Source organism: Anabrus simplex, chromosome 6, assembly GCF_040414725.1.
Source record: "Anabrus simplex isolate iqAnaSimp1 chromosome 6, ASM4041472v1, whole genome shotgun sequence".
Lineage (NCBI taxonomy): Eukaryota > Metazoa > Arthropoda > Insecta > Orthoptera > Tettigoniidae > Anabrus > Anabrus simplex.
The window spans coordinates 223,138,111-223,159,275 of record NC_090270.1 but is presented as its reverse complement, the minus strand read 5'-3'; the positions used below and the strand labels follow the sequence as shown (position 1 = coordinate 223,159,275).

Genomic DNA, 21,165 nt, shown 5'->3' with positions numbered 1-21,165 from the left:
TAATTTGTGATATGGTGCGTCACTGAATAATCGTGCCTCTACCAATTGCTAAATGTTAGATGCGAGAAAAATAAAATTGTCTAAAAATACTGAGGGAGAAATTACACTAGTAAATGGGCTAATTCAGTCGGCAAATTGCCGCAGGATTTGTATGCAAGCCAAATATGGTAATTTCGAACACTGGGTACCGGCTTGTAATGAAGATTTTAAGGTTCCTCTTGAGATCTTGTATCAATCCACAGGAAGTTGTATGACTGTACTCATTGTGAGACTTTTTTTTTGTGTGAATACATTCATTAGTTAAGTAATAAGGAATCGTGCTTTGCATATATCTTTATCATGTGATTAAATTTTGCTATACTTATCCGAATCTTTTCTTATTTTGTTAAATTAGGTGCCTATTGTAAAGCTGACAGACAAGACTTCGGAGGTGAAGGTTGATATCAGCTTTAATATGAGCAATGGTGTTAAGTCCGCAGAGTTGATCAAGGACTTCAAATTTCGCTTTCCTGTTCTATCCAAACTAGTGTTGGTGTTGAAACAGTTTCTGCTACAGCGTGACCTGAATGAAGTGTTCACAGGGGGCATTTCATCTTATAGTCTCATCCTAATGACCATTAGCTTTTTGCAGGTACAGTATATTTACAAATTTCTAAAAATATTGTTGCTGGCTGTGCAATATAACCCCGGTACTCAAACTCAAGAACTTGCAATGCAGTGATAAGAATATTTCCCTTCCTCTACAATCAGTTGAATTTTGATTGCTTGTTCATTTGTTGATGTTTTGTTTTCGCGAATATAGCTTCAAAGAAATGCGTGTGAGAGGGAAAAGCTCAGTAATAACAAAATTCAAAGTTTGCTAGATGTTTCAGGTTCTGATTTCAGCAGTAGTAGTGAGGGGGAAGTTCCTTGTGACCCTGTGCATGTATTATCACTGATTTATCTGATAGTGAAAGTGATGTTAGTGAAGGGGTTGAACAGCATGTTGAGTGGAACTGGATACATGAACAGAAAATTCCAGTTATTGAACAGAATATTCCAGTTATACCAGTGGCATATACTGGGGGCTACTAAGGCTATCAGTGAAGCCCAAGCCTCAAATGAGAACGATGGGAATCTAAATCTTATTGTAATGTAAGCATCTGACACATTCTTCCATTTACAAAACTTAAAAGTATTGAGAAAGAACGTCGCTCGTATTTGTGAGAGCAAGGCATCGGAGACTAACATCGCAGCCCAGGCCTTCGGCCCACTCCCCTCGACCCGCCGCGCGAGGCTTGCTGGCGAATGTCAGAATGGTGCGGGGAACAAGGGGATCCTAACCTTAAGCTGGGCTAGGCTTCGGTCTGTCAAATCGCCGCCGCTAACGAGAGAGACAGCGGTGGAAAGAGAAGGCCCTAAGACTCAAAGTTCTCCGGAAGGGTCCGAATTGGTGGGATTCACCCATGTGCTAGAGTATCACGAGTTTGTTTTTGCATGTGCAGGACATCTTACGGGTTGCTTATAGTTGGAAATTATTGGTATATTTCAGTTGATCTTAGAACAATTTTAGTTTATCTGAAGTTATAGTGTTTGATGTGACTGTGACCTTGTGATGTTACTTTTGTGAAATGGCTGAACCGTGTGTAAGTTGTTGGATAATCCATTCTCGCAACTGAAATATGAAGATGAATTGCTGATAATTAAAAATGGTAAGTCTACCCCACCTCTTACACAGTTACAGTGTGAACAGGAGGAGAAAAACAAGAATCCATACAAAGGGGTATTTCAACTTAAGTATGAAAAGTATTTGTGGTTATGTGGCTCATGCGAACTTCACAAACTTTATTGTTGGCCATGCTTATTGTTTGCAACTGAGAAAATAATAATAATAATAATAATAATAATAATAAAGTCCGCCTCTGTGGTGTAGTGGTTAGTGTGTTTAGCTGCTGCCGCCGGAGACCCAGGTTCGAATCCCGACTCTGCAACGAAATTTGAAAAGTGGTACGAGGGCTGGAACGGGGTCCACTCAGCCTCGGGATGTCAACTAAGTAGAGGAGTGTTCGATTCCTACCTCAGCCATCCTCGAAGTGGTTTTCCGTTGTATCCCACTTCTCCAGGCAAATGTCGGGTTGGTAACTAACTTAAGGCCATGACCGCTTCCTTCCCTCTTCCTTGTCTATCCCTTCCGATCTTCCCATCCCCCACAAGGTCCCTGTTCAGCATAGCAGGTAAGGCCGCCTAGACGAGGTACTGGTCCTCCTTCCCAGTTGAATCCCCGACCCAAAGTCTCACGTTCCAGGACACTGGCCTTGAGTGTAGAGGTGGGATCTCTCGCTGAGTCCGAGGGAAAAACCAACCCTGGAGGACAAACTGATTAAGAAATAGTAATAATAATAATAATAATAATAATAATAATAATAATAATAATAATAATAATAATAATTCATAGCCTCTGGAAAGGCTTGATGGTGACCTGATGAAATGAGTGGTGAAGACATCATAAGCACCCAGTCCCCGAGCTAGGGGAATTAAGAGTACGATGAGGCTGATTCGTTAGCTACCATCTACATTGATCAGGTGTTGAGTATTGTCAGTAGCAGAGGCTAGGTCTTGTGAACCATCCTTAACACAGCAGGCTACTCCGATGGCTATTAGCTGCAGCTCAAAACCCTTAAGGCTTGACGTTCACTAAACCAACTATCGAAACTGGGTAACCTAAGTCTAGTGATAGCCCATGTCTTGATTGCAGCATACGCCACTGATTCATACCTTTTCAGGAACAAGTGGAATTTGTGGAAATGTAAGTAGGGAATTCTTTTTCAGGCAGTGCTTATATGACAGTACAGTACATTGCAGATGAAACCACTAGGTATGCCAGTAGTGATCTAGACTTTTTACTAATGAACTTGCATTATATATGTGTTAATATTGCTCTTTGCATTCTTATGGGATTAATACAGAAGCCTACAGTTTACAGATGTTGGTGCAAAGCTGTGTTGACACACCATATTTTAGAACTGCCATGCCTTGTGCTAGGCTCCTTGAACTGAGTTAATATTTATACTGTGGGAAATTTAAGATTTTGTATGACTACTTATTGTTCAGTTAGTGAATTGTGATGTGACATTTCTGAATAATATAAAACATGTCCCATGATAATATTTACAGTATATCACCCACAGTACTGTTTTTTAACTAAGAACCTGTAGCACCAAGGCTGCATACTTGAAAGATTGCAGATTCCTAGTAATGGTGTATATGGCAGCCGGGTGCACATGGGTTAAAGTATACGGCAACATGGTGTGAATGACAACCAAAGTGAAGTGCACTGTCAAACTGTTTGCTGACCTTTGGATTTTAACACTGATTAAAATTACTGTTTGTGTTTGTCATTTGAATGAAGTTCATTAAGGCTACCTGTGTGAATAAAATTTTGATCTTAATTATTGCACTGTAGATAGTAAATAATGCTTAGTTTTCAGAAATGTTTATGATTACAGTATTTTACTGCCTTGTTTTAAAAATTATACTTATAACTTTGCTGTAATATCAGTAATATTCCAAGGTTATGTATAGTCAACACTGTGAATTCTCTCAACCATTATTCTTGGCTTTCTAGACTGGGACCACTACTATATCTTACCATTAGTTAGTTCCTCCATTATTCTCATATAGGCTGAGTGAACCTCAAACCAACCCTCAGATCCAGGTAATTTGAACCCAGGATCTCCTGGTAAGAGGCAGGCTTGCTACCCTCAGACCATGGGGCTGGCCAGGGTAATAATAGCTATTCTAAATTATTGTTCTTCATTTCCTGCTACCAGTCTTCTGGGTCGGGTTATGAATCAGAGACCTCCACAGTCTGCTATTTTTCAGAGTTCCCTCAGGATGAGAACACCAGGATCTGTGCGTCGCTATTGGGGGGTGCCCTAACCATTTCTGAGGCCTCAACTTGCTCACAGTCATTTTATAGGCTATTAGTACAATGGGCTTGCTGCATCCAAAGGCATTTTATACGTACTGTCAGGATTTTTTCAGGCTGTCCGTAACATGGGGAAACAGACTCCTTTTGCTGCCGCCTCTAACATGGAGTGCAGGCGCTGCTAGATGGACTTGTGTGGTATTACCTCCACCAAGAGAACATCAGCCTCCTTAAAAGCCTCATCTGCCCAAAGCCATTGGCCTCTTTAGATTGTACTTGTATTTATCCCCAAGTCCAGCTATACTAAATTATTACTATTATTACTTCAACTATTGTACAATAATAGAATATTCTGATCCTGACATAAATTCCGTTAAGGCAGTGTAAATTCCCCCTCGGGTTTACTGTAACAGTAAAGTTTTCCAATCCCATTGATGCATTTTGTTCCTCATTCTACGATATTACAAATGCAGTAAGATTGGAAAGATCTTTTTATCTCAAAGTATGGACTTTCCAATGTTAGCTGGTGCAATTCATGAGTGCTCGCACACCGGAGATGCTATCGAATTCCAAGAAAATCTCTACTACAAGCCAAAGGGATTAGAACTATAGCTAGTAGACAATTTGCTATTTCAAAAGCAAAGTACCCTTTTCATTAACTTTTTAGGGCTATTGTTACAGGATTGTTCATATTTTGGAAACACTAAGCAATGTGTCATTATAGTAAGACTAGCTGATGTACCTGTGCTTTGCTGCGGAACTCTACGTTGTATACGGAATTCTAGTGTACATGTTGTGAGCAAGATTGTATTAAATTGCATAGCTCTTAACATTACCCTAGAAACGCGACAGGGAAGTCACCAAATATCTTTTCTCATATGAAGACTGAGTTGGGGAATTTTCACTGTAATGGTAGACCCGCTTGCATACCATCAGTTACAGTCAGGTTGGGGAGCTTTAATTATAATGGTAGACACTTGCTCTTTACATCCTCAGAAATACTGTTTTAGTGGTTTTCCCAACTGAAATGAACGTACATTACAATGGTGTCAGTAGGAATAGCGCGATTAAAAGCAATGCTTTCATATGAAATACTCGATCAAATGAAACACCACACACATATTCTCACTTTTAACGAACAGGACTACACTGCTGATCTAACAATCCAAAGTTCCAGAGCTGGAATGACCAAGCTGCAGAGAGCCGTGATTCCTGAACACTGTTCATCTTCTTTCATCGGGGAGAGGGTCGAATAGTGGAGACTCCCAGGGCAAAAACTGTCTTTTACTAATCTGTTTCCTAGGAGTACCTGATGAGCCGGAAAATATCACTTCACTACACTGGTGGCAGAAAAATATACCTGATTTGGAGGCAAATTTTTCCTCCAAGCCAGAGGAGAAACCCCCTCTTCACTGATAATTTGGAATAAAATGAACGCAGAATTAAATAAAAGTAAAGATGAAGACGCTTTTCTTAAGAAACAGTTCTTTTCAGGGTTGAATTTTGAGTTATTTAGTAAATTGTGGTGCTATAATTTGGAATAGGCCTAAATTGTTAATCCAGACCAGGCACTACTACTACTACTACTACTACTACTACTACTACTACTACTACTACTACTACTACTAAGTCAGCCTCTGCCTTAAGTATCCACACTGTTCAATCAACAACAGCGTGTCAGAGCAGGGATCGAATAACGGGAATACTATGAAGGACCAGTGTGTTACATACCAGCTGTATCAGAAAATGTATGAACCAGAGGAATGGCATGCCAAAGAAGAAAATTTTCTAACTCCCGGCCTATTTCCCGCCAACATTCAGTCAGGCTATTATACTCAGTACGCAGCAGTAATCCCATCTATCAGAATTGAGAGGCAGCATAAGAGAAAAATATCACAACAAATAATGGTCAATGTAATGTTATTGTTGATCAATGTTATGCATTTTCGATATTGTAGGCCTTCACATTTAGTTTTCTTCCAACTCTGAAATACCACTCATCATAGTCAGTACGGTAAAACTGAATAAAACATAAATGATCGAAAATAGTTTTCTCTGCAACTTTTGTTACATAGTGCTCTTCGATAGGACCAAAAACATAGGATTTTAAAAATTAAATTTTAGTTATCTTCCCCTGAACTGCAGTATCATCCAGGGTGAATAAAATTGTTTATAGCTTAGACTGTAGTTTCTTATTCTCCGACTCTATATACCGATTTTCATTAAATTCTGTTAACCCATTTTCTCGTGGCTCGGCGTCGATATGGACTTAGCAACAAAAATTCATGAATATCTGTGTTATCATAGCCGGTACAGTAAAAATGTATGACATAAATGGTCGGAAATTTAATTTTACTTTTCAAGGACTGATTGAAGAATTCGGTCATGTACAGTGCTGTGCTCATAAAATCAACCTTATCGGCTGCACATTTGAAAACAAGCTGGACGAATTGTACACGTCTATAGTAAAGACAAAGAATGCCTTTTCAAATACATGAAAAAAACACATTCGTAGGAGAGAAACATGAAAACCACAGAACAGGAGGATGAAATTCTAACCTCCGGGCGATTTGGCTGTGCGGTTAGGGGCGCGGAGCTGTGAGCCATCATCGCCATAAGACCTATCTGTGTCAGTGCGACATAAAGCAAAAAAGAAAGAAAGAAATTCTAACTTCTCCAATGCCTGTGTGTACACAATGGAATTCCTGGTTTAAGGCTGAAATATATATGGCCACACATGTATGATCTGGTGGCATTTTTCAAAACGCTGGAAGATTCCAATTTTCTGGTCAAATTCTTTCAACAGGCATCGATTTCAACAATAGAAATGATAAAATTTCAAGCAGTGTATGTTTCTATTGTTGTTGCATCTCTTATGGACTTGTTTAATTTCTTCGAGGGATCTATATACTCAACAAAACTTGGAACAGTTTCCTCAAAATATGCAGGTAATAGTTAAATCCAAGGTTACGTGCATTGCCCAGTCAGCTCTAGTAAAAGTCAGGACCTTCAAGACCATGGACCAGACCAGGAAGTCTGTAGAAACCATCGGGTTGTTGTTTGGTCCTCGACATGCACCTAAGAACATATCTCCTACAGAACTGCTCCAGTTTAAGAATGCCCCAGTGCTTAAGAAGATGGAGTATCACCAGTTTTTAGAGGCTCACAGCATTTACCTGACTGCCATCAAGAACCAACTTCATCAAGAAGATTATGTGAATATGAATGTTCCAGATCCTCATGGGATCAAGGCTTGCACATAGGGACTATGCAACTGCTGCAATTAAAATATCTGGTATCCATGTTCAAGTATGGATTCTGAAAGGTAGTTTTCGAAATATAGTCTCGTAGTAAGTGATAGGAGGCAATGATTGACAACTGCAAATGCTGACACACTTACCATGATCTACTTTCAGTGATTTCACTGTAGTATTCTGATAAAACTGAAAAGGTAACTTGTATTCATTTCTTTTCTACATGTTGCATGGAGGTGAATGTAAAATAAAATATTTGTCTTCCTTCTAAGTGTTTTCTCATCCCTCCAAAAGCACGTTTAACGATTTACATGTTTTTAGTTGCATTTATTGTACTAACCTGATTGCTTACCAAATTTTAAATTGTTTATTTCTGATAAATAATAAAAACATAAAACATTACCCGTTGAATTTTAAATCAAGTCAAACTTTTTAAACCGGGCGAGTTGGCCGTGCGCGTAGAGGCGCGCGGCTGTGAGCTTGCATCCGGGAGATAGTAGGTTCGAATCCCACTATCGGCAGCCCTGAAAATGGTTTTCCGTGGTTTCCCATTTTCATACCAGGCAAATGCTGGGGCTGTACCTTAATTAAGGCCACGGCCGCTTCCTTCCAACTCCTAGGCCTTTCCTATCCCATCGTCGCCATAAGACCTATCTGTGTCGGCGCGACGTAAAGCCCGTAGAAAAAAAAAAAACTTTTTAAAAGATTCCTAATACTTCTATGTATATGATATGATGGTTAGCATATATAATCCTTAGTTTGCAATCAAACATAAAATGGTATTCTCTATTTTCAGCTACATCCTCGTCAAAATGCATTTTGTCCTAGTGCAAACCTTGGTGTTCTGCTAATAGAATTCTTTGAACTTTATGGTCGTAATTTCAATTATATGAGGACTGGAATCCGGGTAAAAAATGGTGGAACGTACATCTCCAAGGAAGAAGTGAGTTCCTATGTAGACAACATGTAACTCTCATTCTCTTTTATCATCTGCACATCCAGTTATAATATTGATGTTGTTCAGGTCCAGCGTGATATGATTGATGGACATCGCCCCTCCCTTCTCTGCATAGAAGACCCATTGACTCCAGGCAACGATATTGGTCGGAGTTCCTATGGTGCCTTGCACGTGAAGCAGTCCTTCGAATACGCTTATGTTGTCTTAACTCAGGCTGTTAATCCTTTGAATCATTTCATTTATGATGCGAATAAGACCAGGTATGACAATATTTTGAAACGTTAATTTTTTATTGCTTGATAACAAACTATATGCTTTCCCCATTCAGGGATTGCCATAAGACAGTCTACTGAATATTGTAATTTCATCATGAATTAGTTATTGAATTTCTCTGGTATTCTTTTTACTGTAATGTTTGTTTTCCATTGCAGTATTCTTGGGCGCATTGTTCGTGTCACAGATGATGTAATAGAGTATCGAGCATGGATACGTGAAAACTTCCCTTTTGACTCATCTGCTGCCTCTGCAGACGATGTGATGCAGCCCCACTCATATGACACAGTTGTGACAGGTCAACATCAGGATGAGGACTCACTGTCATCATCTAGTGGTAGTGAGGCATCTACTTTAGAATCTGCTGCTGGGAGTTCAAATTGCAGTGATACAGTAAATATCAAACAACGTATTATTCTGTATGGTGACGATTGATTTTTTAAAAATTAAGAGATACCGATTTAATTACATTTACTGACATAAAGCTCTCACTTCTTCGTAAAATGTGCAGAGAATTCAAACTGTATTAAAACTAACATATGTTTTAAAAGTATTTAAGCATCACACTTTTCATATAAGGTATATTACATTTTATGAAATTCCATAACATATTATTTAGTACTTAATCATGGTGCGATTATGCTGTTTCTTTGCAAATTTATTCAAAATGTAAAAGTTAAATTCCTCTCCAAAACTTGCCAAAAAAAAAGCCAATGTCTGCTGAAAGCAAATTATTGTGAAATTATAAACTGCACTCTATCTTACAACTAACACGAGTCATCCAGTTGCAAAACCCGTTATGTGCAGACAAACACATTTTTCAGGAAGCGCAAAAGCTGTCATTTGTTATGCAACAAAGATAGGAGGTTGAAATTTTGTAATTAAACAGTAGGCGTTCATCTTCGTCATACCACAAAATTTCCACAAAATTTAACTTATTGAACCCATGTTTCTTGCAAAAAACATTTGGACATAATGAGTTTTGCAGCAGTTTTGTGGAGATAAAAGATAGCACACAAGTATGAAGGATGAGTTTTCTACCTAATCAGTACTTTATTTTACAAAATGTTTAGAATTATTTTCATTAAAACTACTGGTTTTGACCTGTAAATAGGTCATCAGCTGTTAGTGAACCTGCTTAATAGCGATTGTACATAATAAAACATTACTAAAAACTAATTAAACAAGAATGCCTTATACTAATATAATACTAATGTTAACATATATACGTATGGTACAATTATAGGGCTTTGACTTGTTGGAGTCCCATGCAAATATCTATGCTGTTCGCAACATTACGTCAAACAAGATATATACATATGGTACAATGAAGGGCGTTGGCATGCTGAGTCCCATGAATGCCTCATATTCCCAAAATTGTATAGCTGATGTTAAAGTAGGGTATAGTTCTTAGAGAATAAAGGGTCACTGAGGTTTTGGTGTCAAGTTCAAACAGCTATGCAGTACGCCATCATTATGTCCAACTGTTGTATAGACAGAATCAAGGTGCATTGTTGGGCCACAATTTTGCGTTCCCCGCAAACATGTTCCTTAGCTTGCTCCTGCAACAACCTTTCAAACGGGCAGGACTCCTCTATTACTTCCTTAACTATTTTCCTTATAATTTTAACATCCTCCCACCTCATATTACCACTGTTCATAGGGCCAGGATTTACTTCTGTTCCCCCAATCACCAACAACACTGTGACCACCACTGCCGCCAACAGCAACTCCACCTTCAGAACTATCTTCACTTTACCTTCATTCCTTCTGGCTGCACTCGTCTTTATTCTTCCTTGCCATCTTCCTACCGTGACCCTAAACTGCTCCACACCGATCATTTTCCTAGTCACACTCCGGTTGACCTTGCTGCTCCCCTCTCTACTCCACTCTTTACGATTGCCACATTTGCCACGGCACAACTGTTCGCGCTACTTGCTTCAAATCAAAATCAGAATTTCTTTATTTGCAAATGAGGTGTCTACCTCGGTGGCAGATGGTATACTAAAATACATTGTCAAGCACTAAATTTTAAATTAACAAGAGGAGAAGAAAATTTTCCTAGAATACAATATTGTACAACTTACGCTAACAATTTTTTTTCTTTCTATTAAACACACACCTCATTCTTAATAAATTTATATTCTTTACAAAATTCTACTTATATCTCCTGTACTTACAAACATAGTCAACTCATATACAGTATGTGAAATTACTTCTAGTAATACTATACAACTGGTATTAGATTAAAATTAACATAGCATTTATTTACTTAATTATTTTATGCCCATTTTGGAACCTAAGTAGCATAACAACCTGCTGTGTCTTAACCAGAGCCCCTTTTGCCACCACTTTTCAGAGTTCCTGAAGGGCCTTCACAGCTACCGTAGCAGTCCCAGGGCCCTCAAAGTCCCCACTGTACTTCACCCCTACAGGCAGTCCCCTACTTGGGTTGTCCAAACTCCATAGACCAGGGGATGGAATTAATTTAATCACACCGAGCTCGATAGCTGCAGTCGCTTAAGTGCGGTCAGTATCCAGTATTCGGGAGATAGTAGGTTCGAACCCCACTATCGGCAGCCCTGAAAATGGTTTTCCGTGGTTTCCCATTTTCATACCAGGCAAATTCTGGGGCTGTATCTTAATTAAGGCCACGGCCGCTTCCTTCCCACTCCTAGCCCTTCCCTTTCCCATCGTCGCCATAAGACCTACCTGTGTCGGTGCGACGTGAAGCAACTAGCAAAAAAGAAATAATTTAATCACACACATTTTTTATTTACACTATCCTGCACTGGTCGAATGCCCTCTAACATTTCATTTATTTTCTGTGTTGCTGTTTATTCTCTTCTTGAATATCTGTACAGATTTTGGAGAAGGATCAAACACTACCCCTGGTAAACTGTTCCACTCCTTGACGCCCTTCCCAATGAATGAAAATTTACCCCAATCGCTTCTGCTAAAATTTCCTTCTAATTTTATACTTGTGATCAGTTCTGCCAATATAATTATTTTCCAACTGAAGTCTCTCACGGATTTCTCCCCATGCTTCTTCTCCTGTATAGGCTCTATCTAATCCTATAAGTATAGTTTTCTCCCTTCTCTTAAAGTTTCCCACCCAAGTTCCTCTAACATTTCTGATACACTACTTTTTCTCCTGAAATCCCCTGTTACAAATCTTGCTGCTTTCCTCTGCACACTATCTATTTCTTTTATTAGGTATTCTTGGTGAGGATCTCAAACACTGTTTGCATATTCCAATAATGGACGAACCATACTTAAGTAACTTTTTTTTCTTTTAATTCTTTGTTGCATCCTTTAAGTAGCCTCATTATGACATGCAACGATCTGTATGCTTTCCCAACAATGTCATCAACATGACCCTTCCAGTGCAAATTACAGTAGAAGTCCGTTATAGCGAGAATTCATAACAGCGAAAAATTTATTCGCTATAACGGATTTTCGTTATATCCGATTTTTGTGTAAAAGTAGGAAAACCCTTCATGCACTTTGAAATCAGTATGAAACGGCAATCAATTTGTTCAAAACTTGAGTGTCCGCAGATGATATCCACACTACGGCTTACTTGTTTGTTATTTTTCATAATCCGTGAAAGTGTATGTTTAATTTCATCTGAAAAAAATACAGTACCGTATTTCTCCGAATCCAAGATGAACCCCACTTTTTCCTTCAAAAAATTTAAATCAGGCTCAAAAAGAAGTTTGTAAAATCATATGAATGCCTTGTTGTACAGTAGGCCTACGCATTATTAGACTATTTTTAAACGCCGAACATTGACTTTCGTCATGCTGTATTTCTTTTTCTTTTTTTGCAGCCGCACAATTATTCTTTATTTCCGTGGTTTTAAGGACCATTAACTAAACATTGGCATCATAATACCGAAGAGAACTTGTTGAAAATTTTCCGGCAATATCTATTCCATGTGCCTCTATAATACAATGATCCATCAGGAAATTATTCTTGCTGTCTATAAAACTGTTACTTGTACGCAGCGACAGATAAAACCGGCTACCGCTACACGCATGTCTCGCTTGTCGGGTTCGGCCAAATTCAGCGGTTAGCGATGTATAGGCCTAATCGCAAACGTTGAAAGTCGACGAAAAAGTTTATTGCGCCACGGTATGGGCATTCCGCCCTTGCGTTTTTCGTGCACATACCTCACAATTTCATCTTCGACTTCTTTAAAGCGTCCTTGTTGCGGACCACTGAATGCATTTTTTGTACAGTACGCATTTTTTTTAAGCTCTTTGTCTTCACGCTAACGCCAAACATTGGCTTTAGTTAGGCCTATGCCGTATTTTCTTGCGGCTGCACAATTATTTTACATTTCCGAGTGTTTAATAAACATTAACTTAAAAAATTGGCATCATAATATCGACTAGAACCCATTGAAAATTGCCAGCAATACGTTTTCCACGTATCTTTACAATACGACTATCCATCACGAAAATATTCCTGCTGTCTATAAACCTTAATTTTACTAAGCATCAAGTACAATAGACACGTTATGACTCTGCCACTGAGTATCCACGGCTTTTCTAAGAATTCGAAGGGTCGCATGTTTTGATACCATTCTGCAGATTTGAGAAACACACAGGCACTGTACAAACGGTTGTCGCGGCTAGCGATGTGTAGTAAAGAGGCGGTCATTTATTGTCAACGAGTTCTGTGCGCGTGTGGAAAGAAGCAGCGTGGTTACCGCGGTAGTTGCCAGTGGGATCCATGTTAGGCCGCGAATGCAACAACCCTTGAGTTTTCGCATGAGATTCTGAGGAAAAAAAAGTCTTGGATTCGAAGAAATACGGCATCACTCCAGAGATTTCTGTGGCAAACACCTCAGCTTTCTTCTTCCAAGAGCGTCACCTAACCTAACCGTATATGTAGTCTATCATAAAAACATATTTGAAACGCATGTAAATAGCCGTAACTAGACGCGAGAAGATAGAAATATCCTCTGGAATCAGTGATGTACTCTGGCATATCTTGAGGTGTATCACATTCTTATTTAATTTCCGTATAGGCTATAACATTCAGATCAAGATATCGTTTACTTCAGTCTTTATTTTTAACGAGTTAACAACTGCTATCGGCCACGTTATTTACGCATTTATTACAAAAACATGTTATCCTCTTTCATTTCGAATTTTCTTTAGAGAGCAGCAGTCGATGGGTATTACATACCGGCCAGCCCTTCCGATTTACCCGGAAACTTTCGGGTTTTTAACTCGTCTTCCGATTTTCCGATTTATTTTTACTTCTTCTGATTTTTGACTAATATAACGTCTAGTACGGCCAATACTCTTCCCCTAGGATAAAGGAAAAATTCTTACGTGCTTGTGTAATTTACGAATCTTCATTTTCAAGCGTATTTATTTGATACTGTATTTCGTGAGTGTTTCGTCCGCCATCTTCTTGAATCTTATTTCCCGCTCACCACAACACCATGTGCGCTTGATACAGCTGGGGATTCGGAGCGGCGATCGTCCTTCAAGCAAGAGGCTCGCGCGCGGTAACGACTCCGTTAATCGGGACGAAAGAATGTTATTTTGTTGTTCGCGCACTGTTAACATCGTTTCTGTGCATAGTTTTGTCGGAGTTGTAGGCCACGTGTTTTTTCTTGCATTTCTATGCCCCCCCCCCCCCTGTCAAAGTCGTATGTTAATAATGTACGGGACATATTGAATTGTTTTGTATGTGGTAGTTTTGCGTATTTAAGTGCATAATTTTAATGAGTTGAATGTTGTGTCGGTGACAGTTTCTGGCATTTTCTTTTTTTCGTTATGGCCAAAAAATATGACAAACGTTATCTTCAAACGTTCAGCGATACCTATACATTTCCGTTCATTTTACCGTATGATAAAGTAATTACTGTATTTTCTCGCGTAATTAACGCCCTTGCATAATTTACGCATCCCAATATTTTGGGGTCCAAAGTGGAGAAAAAGATATGTTCACGTATTTGACGCACCCACAACTTCGAACATCCATCACTCAGCTCCGGATGCGTTTCGAAATAAAGTTGTCAACTATTCAAGTAGCAGGCTTCCTATTGCGAAAGCGGGCACACACGGCAACGTGCTGTTATTAGCAGTCAGGAAATGCCACCGCACTAGTTTTAAGAGTGTTTCGGATACGGGACACTCTGTGATCTCAAAATTGTTTGTCAGTCCACAGCATTGGAGTAATACTGCATCAGACAAACTCGCGGTGATCAATTACGCCGAAACATATAGAGCAGTGGACAGCAAGTATTCAGTGTCCAAATGAAACGTGCGCTACCGCGGTAACAGAAGTGCACTTCAAGCGGCCAACAAGTCTCGCAAAGCATTTCGCGGACCAAAAAGCGGCAAGTTTCCGCAAGTAGAGGATTATGTGATTAAATATGATTTTGTTACGCTATGTTGGATAAGGCGTTTCTCACGAAATGCTGTACTTTAAAGAATGATAGATAGTCGCGCCACATGGAATCAGTGTCTCGGATTTCAAAGTTAGCCGAGGCTTGTTTAATTTTACGAAGAGAAATGACGAATGGTTTCAACCATTTTCATCGCTTTGTGATTGAGAAGCGTAAAGTGAATGAATATTTGATCTCCCTTATAGGAACCGGAGGTCAGACGCCAATCAGTTTCCATATGCCACAAAGTCAAACAGTTGATAAGAAAGAAACATGCAGTGTTATCGGACGCGCTACCGGAAGCAAAAAAAACAGCAACGATGTACCAGTACTGCAATGCTTTCTGTAACAGCTGATGGCAGAAAGCTTGCACCTTACATTGTTCTAAAATGAAAAACAATGCCTAAAGCAAAATTTCCGCGATTGATCCAAGTTCGTATTCAAGAAAAAGGGTGGATGGACACGTCACTCGTACAAGATTGGATACGAACGGTTGGGGGTAATGTAGCAAAGTCCCTCCTTCGATGCCCGGCCCTTCTCGTATTGGACATTTTCTTTTTTTTGCCGTTATGGTATGTCATTCAGTCATATTGTCAGCTCGTAATGAGAAGAATATTTTCTAGTGTCGGTACTTCAAACCCACGTGTCTAACTTAGCTGATGTGCCCTATTTGACTTTTCAGAAAAAATCTCGCGCAGGAATTTTACGCCAAATGACGATAATCGCAAATGAGTTGAACCAATTGTGTGTAAATTATATTTGCGTAACTTATCTTTTAAATGAAAATGAATTGTAAATAATTTGTAAATATCTGAATTCCTTGAATAATTTACGCATCCGAAGTTTTCGCCTGTATTTTTTGTCAAAAAAGTGCGTTAATTACGCGTGTCGGTGTCGGTGTGACATAAATTCGTATGTAAGTGTCATAAATGAGAGTGCTTAGGTACATTTTCTTATAACCATTTTTATGTTTTTTTTTTTTAAGTTTTAGATTTTAAATTCAATGGTCAATTCCCATTGTAACTGTAGATATATCTTTTATCCTGACCTTTATTCATGTAGACTGTGGTGGAATATATGTGATGAAATCCAAGAATTTAAAAAATCTTCCTATTTTTGGTTGCTAAAAGTTGGCAGGTATGGTATTACTAATCAACTCCAACATCGCCATTGAATGTCGCGAAAGAGTTCGCAAATGCACAAAGTGGGAAAACTATACCGTACCGAAGATGATCGATCGCATTTTGTTGCAAACGTTTCAGTTTTCTTATTCAAACAGAGTCACGTATCCTAACTTAACCGTACTATACGTATGGTGAAAACACACTTCATGCGCCATAAATTATACCTTTCTCGCTATAAATTTTCATAATAGCCTTTCCGTAATTTAACCAGACGCGACAAAATATAAACTAACCTCTGAAATCAATTAAGCACTCTGCCATATCTCTAGGTGTATCCCATTCTTACTTAATTGCAGTATGTCGCCTCAAAATTAAGCGGTCGTTTAGTCAGCCTTAATTTTTAACGAGTTAACAACCACTATCGGACACTTTATTTACGCATTTATTATGAAAATATGTTCTCTTTCATTTCGAATTTTCTTTACGGAACAGCTGTCGACGGATATTACTAATAGACTCCGACGTTGCCTTCGAATGTCAACGAGAGAACTCGCTTGTGCACATAGCGAGGAAACGATGCCGAAGGTAATCGATCGCATGCAGTATCATCGCTGGGGTGCATAAATATCGGTAACGGAAAAAATCTTGCACGCTTAATCGCTCGCAATAACGGATGCGCCAGTGATAGGGTGCTCGCTGTAACCGAAGGACGATACACAGTTTAATATAGGAATTTTGAAGGGACAGATAAAAGTCGTCGCTATAACGGAGTTCTCGTTATATGCCGTACTCGCTATAGCGGACTTCTATTGTACTTTCAAATCTCACACCTAAGTATTTGCACTTGCCATCTTTTGGAATAACTACCTCATCCAAAGTATATTCAAATTCAGTTTTAAAGCTCCTGTTTGTAAATGTTGTAACAGTTGATTTGCCTCCATTAACCTTCATATTATTTTCTTCAACCCATTGTTGAATACTCTCAAGGTCCCTTTGTAATTCTGAACAATCCTCATTGTTATTTATTTCCCTATAAATAATTATGTCATCTGCATACAATCTTATTTTTGATGTTTTATTGTTCCCTAAATCATTTGCGTATATTAAGAAAAGTAACGGACCGATTATACTACCCTGTGCAATTCCCTTCCAAACTTTCTCTTCCTATGATATATTATTTCCTACTTTGACTTTCTGAACCCTTGAATTTAGAAATGTTCTTATCCAACGTATAACCCTTATGTCCAATCCTATTCCCTCCAATTTCTTTAATAACATTCGATGTTCCACTCTATCAAAGGCTTTGGAAAGATCTATGGCTATGCAATCTAACTGGCCTCCTGAATCCAACTGATCTGATATGTCCTGCTGAAATCCCACCAGTTGTGCCTCACAAGAAAATTTCTTTCTAAATCCATACTGGCTCCTCATGAACCAATTTTTATCATCACATATCCCTCTGATGTACTTTGCTTTTAAACTCTCCAGTATTTTACAAACTATACTGGTTAGGCTGATAGGTCTTCCTTTATAAATTGGTAGTATTATAGATTCCTTCCATTCCTTTGGTATTACACTATTATTTATGACATAGTCAAAGAGAAATTTTAAATAAGGCACTATGTACCACCCCCTTGTCATTAATACCTCCCCAGTAATTTGATCACTTCCTGCTGCTTTTCCTTGCTGAAGCTGTTGGATTTCTGTGAAAATATCTTCATTTGTGTATGAGAAGCTTCTTGTTTCCCTATGTGTCTCTCCCTCTTTATCTTCTGCTACGGTTTCCAATTCCTGACAATCTTCTACTGAATCTCTGCATTCCCTACTAAATATAGTAATCGCCGCGTAAGGAAATACCCCAGAAAGTGAATATCGCCGCCCGATGCTCTTCTTTTCTCTTTTTTGTAATGGCTGATCACTGCTGCCAACCTGCCTGGTTACATATTAAAATCACCAGACATAACCATAACAAACTAACCTCAATGTAAACACCGATAATGAATGTGTCCCTACCCTAGTAAATGCTAAAAGTTAAGATGAAATAAATCAAGATATTCATAATTAAGTCGGTTTCCACGCTCAATGAGGAATTAAGGAAATAAACACACTTTCTCACTCAAATTAATGTTACATGTATCTGTCTTTATTTTGATATACAGTAGGCGTACTAACCATATTCTTGAAAAGAGGGGCGTGTTAAACGTTACAATTTATTTAATAAATCTTTGCAGTGTGATTTTCGAAAGTTCCAGACATCCAATGATTTCCCTTTCTTTTGCGCGAACAATTCCTTCTCTCTTCAATACCGGTAACCAGTAAGGAGAGAGATTACTGGGCATATTTTCAGCCTGCAGGCTGGTTATATCTTCAAGCTTACCAGGAAACATATAGGAATACTAATGTGCCAAGCTACGTGAACGGAAATTAGGTCAGCTTTCAAGCTCACTGCAGAATTGAATATTACTTCTACTATCTACTTCTATCGTTTTCATATACGCCGAGGTGCCAGTATTTCGTCCCGCAAGAGTTCTTTATGTACCGGTAGATCTAGACATGAGGCTGGCGTATTTGAACACTTTCAAATACCGCCTAACTCGAATCCGCCAACCTGAGCTAGTCATACATTCTCTCCTTCACTTCCTTAAATTAATTTTTAAAAATCCTGCCTTTATTCTGATGTACGCATTACTATAACTGCATTCTTAAAGGAAGGGGGGTCGTCGCCATAAGACCTATCTGTGTCGGAGCGACGTAAAGCAACTAGAAAAAGGAAAAAAAAAAAAAAAGGAAGGGGGGAGGGAATATAGATTGTATAATTCATTGCGATTTCTGCAAGTTCAAGGACTTACCACATAAGACATATCTGTCCTTCCTTTTAATAATAATGCTAACAGCTTTACATCCCACCGAGCTCGATAGCTGCAGTCGCTTAATTGCGGCCAGTATCTAGTATTCGGGAGATAGTAGGTTCGAATCCCACTGTCGGCAGCCCTGAAAATGGTTTTCCGTGGTTTCCCATTTTCACACCAGGCAAATGCTGGGGCTGTACCTTAATTAAGGCCACGGCCGCTTCCTTCCCACTCCTAGCCCTTCCCTGTCCCATCGTCGCCATAAGACCTATCTGTGTCGGTGCGACGTAAAGCAACTAGCAAAAAAAAAAAAAAAAAAAAAAAAAATAGCTTTACATCCCACTAAGTACTTTTACGGCATTTGGCATTTGAAAAATATTTTCAGCTTACAAGTTGGTGTATCTCAAGCTTACAACATTACAGAAACCAATGTACAGGAGCACTATGAGTCAAACAACATTACTAGATTTTTACATATACATTGCCTTAAATCACATGAAGACAGGTTGTGAGGCAAGAATGGGATAGGAAAGAGGGCTAAGATTTCAAACGTTTAAAATGTACATAAGTGTACAGACACAGCACTAGCCTGAAATGAAAATGACGGGTGAAAAAAAAACTTCAGACCTGCTGAGTGTGGGGTTCAAATCCATCACCATCTCCTGATACCAAGCTCACAGCAATGTGATCAAACTGCACAGCCAGTTCACTCAGTTTCCTATGACGTGTAATAGGCCTACCACATGGGCGACCCACTTACCTGTATATGGATCTTCAGTTCTTCAATTATACATGTATGCAAAAACATTAGTAAAAGGTACTTCCCTAGTTGGTTCTCTGATTGGTGCACGTATAACAAGTATGTTTGGGAAGAAATACTTTTATTTTATATTTATTTATATCATAAAGAAGTAATGTTGTCATAGCAAAAAGAATATGCAACGAAAAAATGAATCCAAAGAGATAAACATTATTTACTGTATTAAATATTAGTTTATTTACATGTTAAGCGATATGTAGCAGTAATAATAATAACAACAAACATGTGCAATATGGAAAAAGGAAATAAATACAAGTAAATATAAATATAATTTACAACATTTAGAGCCATTCCATGGTCACTGAATTACAAAGCAGGGGTATGAATAAACAAACATAATAAACATGAATACTAATATTTAAAAAGCAAAAAGCAAAGTCATCTCCGTACAAACCATGAAAGCCATTGGAAGGGTGGAAGGTGAAGGCTTCCACTATCCATAACGTTGGCACTTGGTGGAGTGGAGTGATTAGCTCTACGCATGCCGCCCTTGCCCCCCAGTAGTTAACATGGTACTCGTTTATCATACGCAAAACATTCCTTCCAAATTACGTTAAACCCCTGTCACTCATTATTATTATTATTATTATTATTATTATTATTATTATTAAATTGCAAATGGGAAATATCCCGGTGGCAACGGTCACTTACAGTAATGTAATAATAAAGTAAAGTTAACATAATTACCCAACAACAACAAACAAAAAAACAAACAAACAAGCAAAGAACAAGAGTACAAGAAGCAGATATATGGAAGGAAAATATTACAAGCATTACTGCTAGTTTAATGTTCTAAATCGAGCAACATCATATACAAATTCTCACACAACTTAAGTATTTATAGTGCTTAACAATATGGCTTACAATATTATAGGTTGACCTTACTACTAGCTTACCATTATAAGTGATAATAAAGTGAAGTTAAACTGTAATTACCCTACAACAACAACATTACAACAAGCAAGAAATACTAGTAATTTAACTTTCTAAATCCAGTGTCATTATATACATATTCGCACACAACTTAAGTATTTCCAGTACTTAACACTACAAATTACAATACTACAGACTGAACTTGCTACTAGCTTAACACTACAAGTGATGATAAAGTTAAAACCTACTACCCAACAACAACAACAACTCAAGTATCGGTACAAAAAGGAATTCCATAAAAAATATTACAAGAAATACTACTAGTCGTTTTAAATCCAGCATCATGTACAGTTTCACACACAATTTAATTATTTCCAATACTTGACACTATGGCTTACAAAACTATAGATTGAGCTTACTACTAGCTTAACGTTACAAGTGATAAAAAATAAAGTTAAAAACATTGTTAATTAACCAAGAACAACAATTACAAAAACATGAGTACAGCAAGCAATTTCCTGGAAAGAGAATACCACAAGTAAAAACCTCCCAGTTTCACAATCGAATCCAAGCAGAAAATCACAAATTCAGTGCCCATAATTTACAACTTTTACTTTTCACTTTACACAAACACCAATGGTCTTCTTAAATGACTTGATACCAGAAGGGAATCTATCAAAGACTGCTGCAGGTAA

At 38.3% G+C, this 21,165-nt stretch overlaps 1 protein-coding gene across 3 annotated transcripts in view; it reads left to right on the top strand.

Moving 5' to 3' along the window:
- The window catches only part of LOC136876349 (terminal nucleotidyltransferase 4B), a 142,204-nt gene that overhangs the window by 81,994 nt on the left and 39,045 nt on the right, over positions 1-21,165 (top strand). For all 3 annotated transcript variants that reach the window (XM_067150214.2, XM_067150212.2, XM_067150213.2), the window contains 4 exons: positions 395-631; positions 7,958-8,104; positions 8,186-8,379; positions 8,551-8,785. In XM_067150214.2, coding sequence (XP_067006315.1) covers positions 395-631; positions 7,958-8,104; positions 8,186-8,379; positions 8,551-8,785 — 813 coding nt within the window. The remainder of the gene's footprint in view (positions 1-394; positions 632-7,957; positions 8,105-8,185; positions 8,380-8,550; positions 8,786-21,165) is intronic.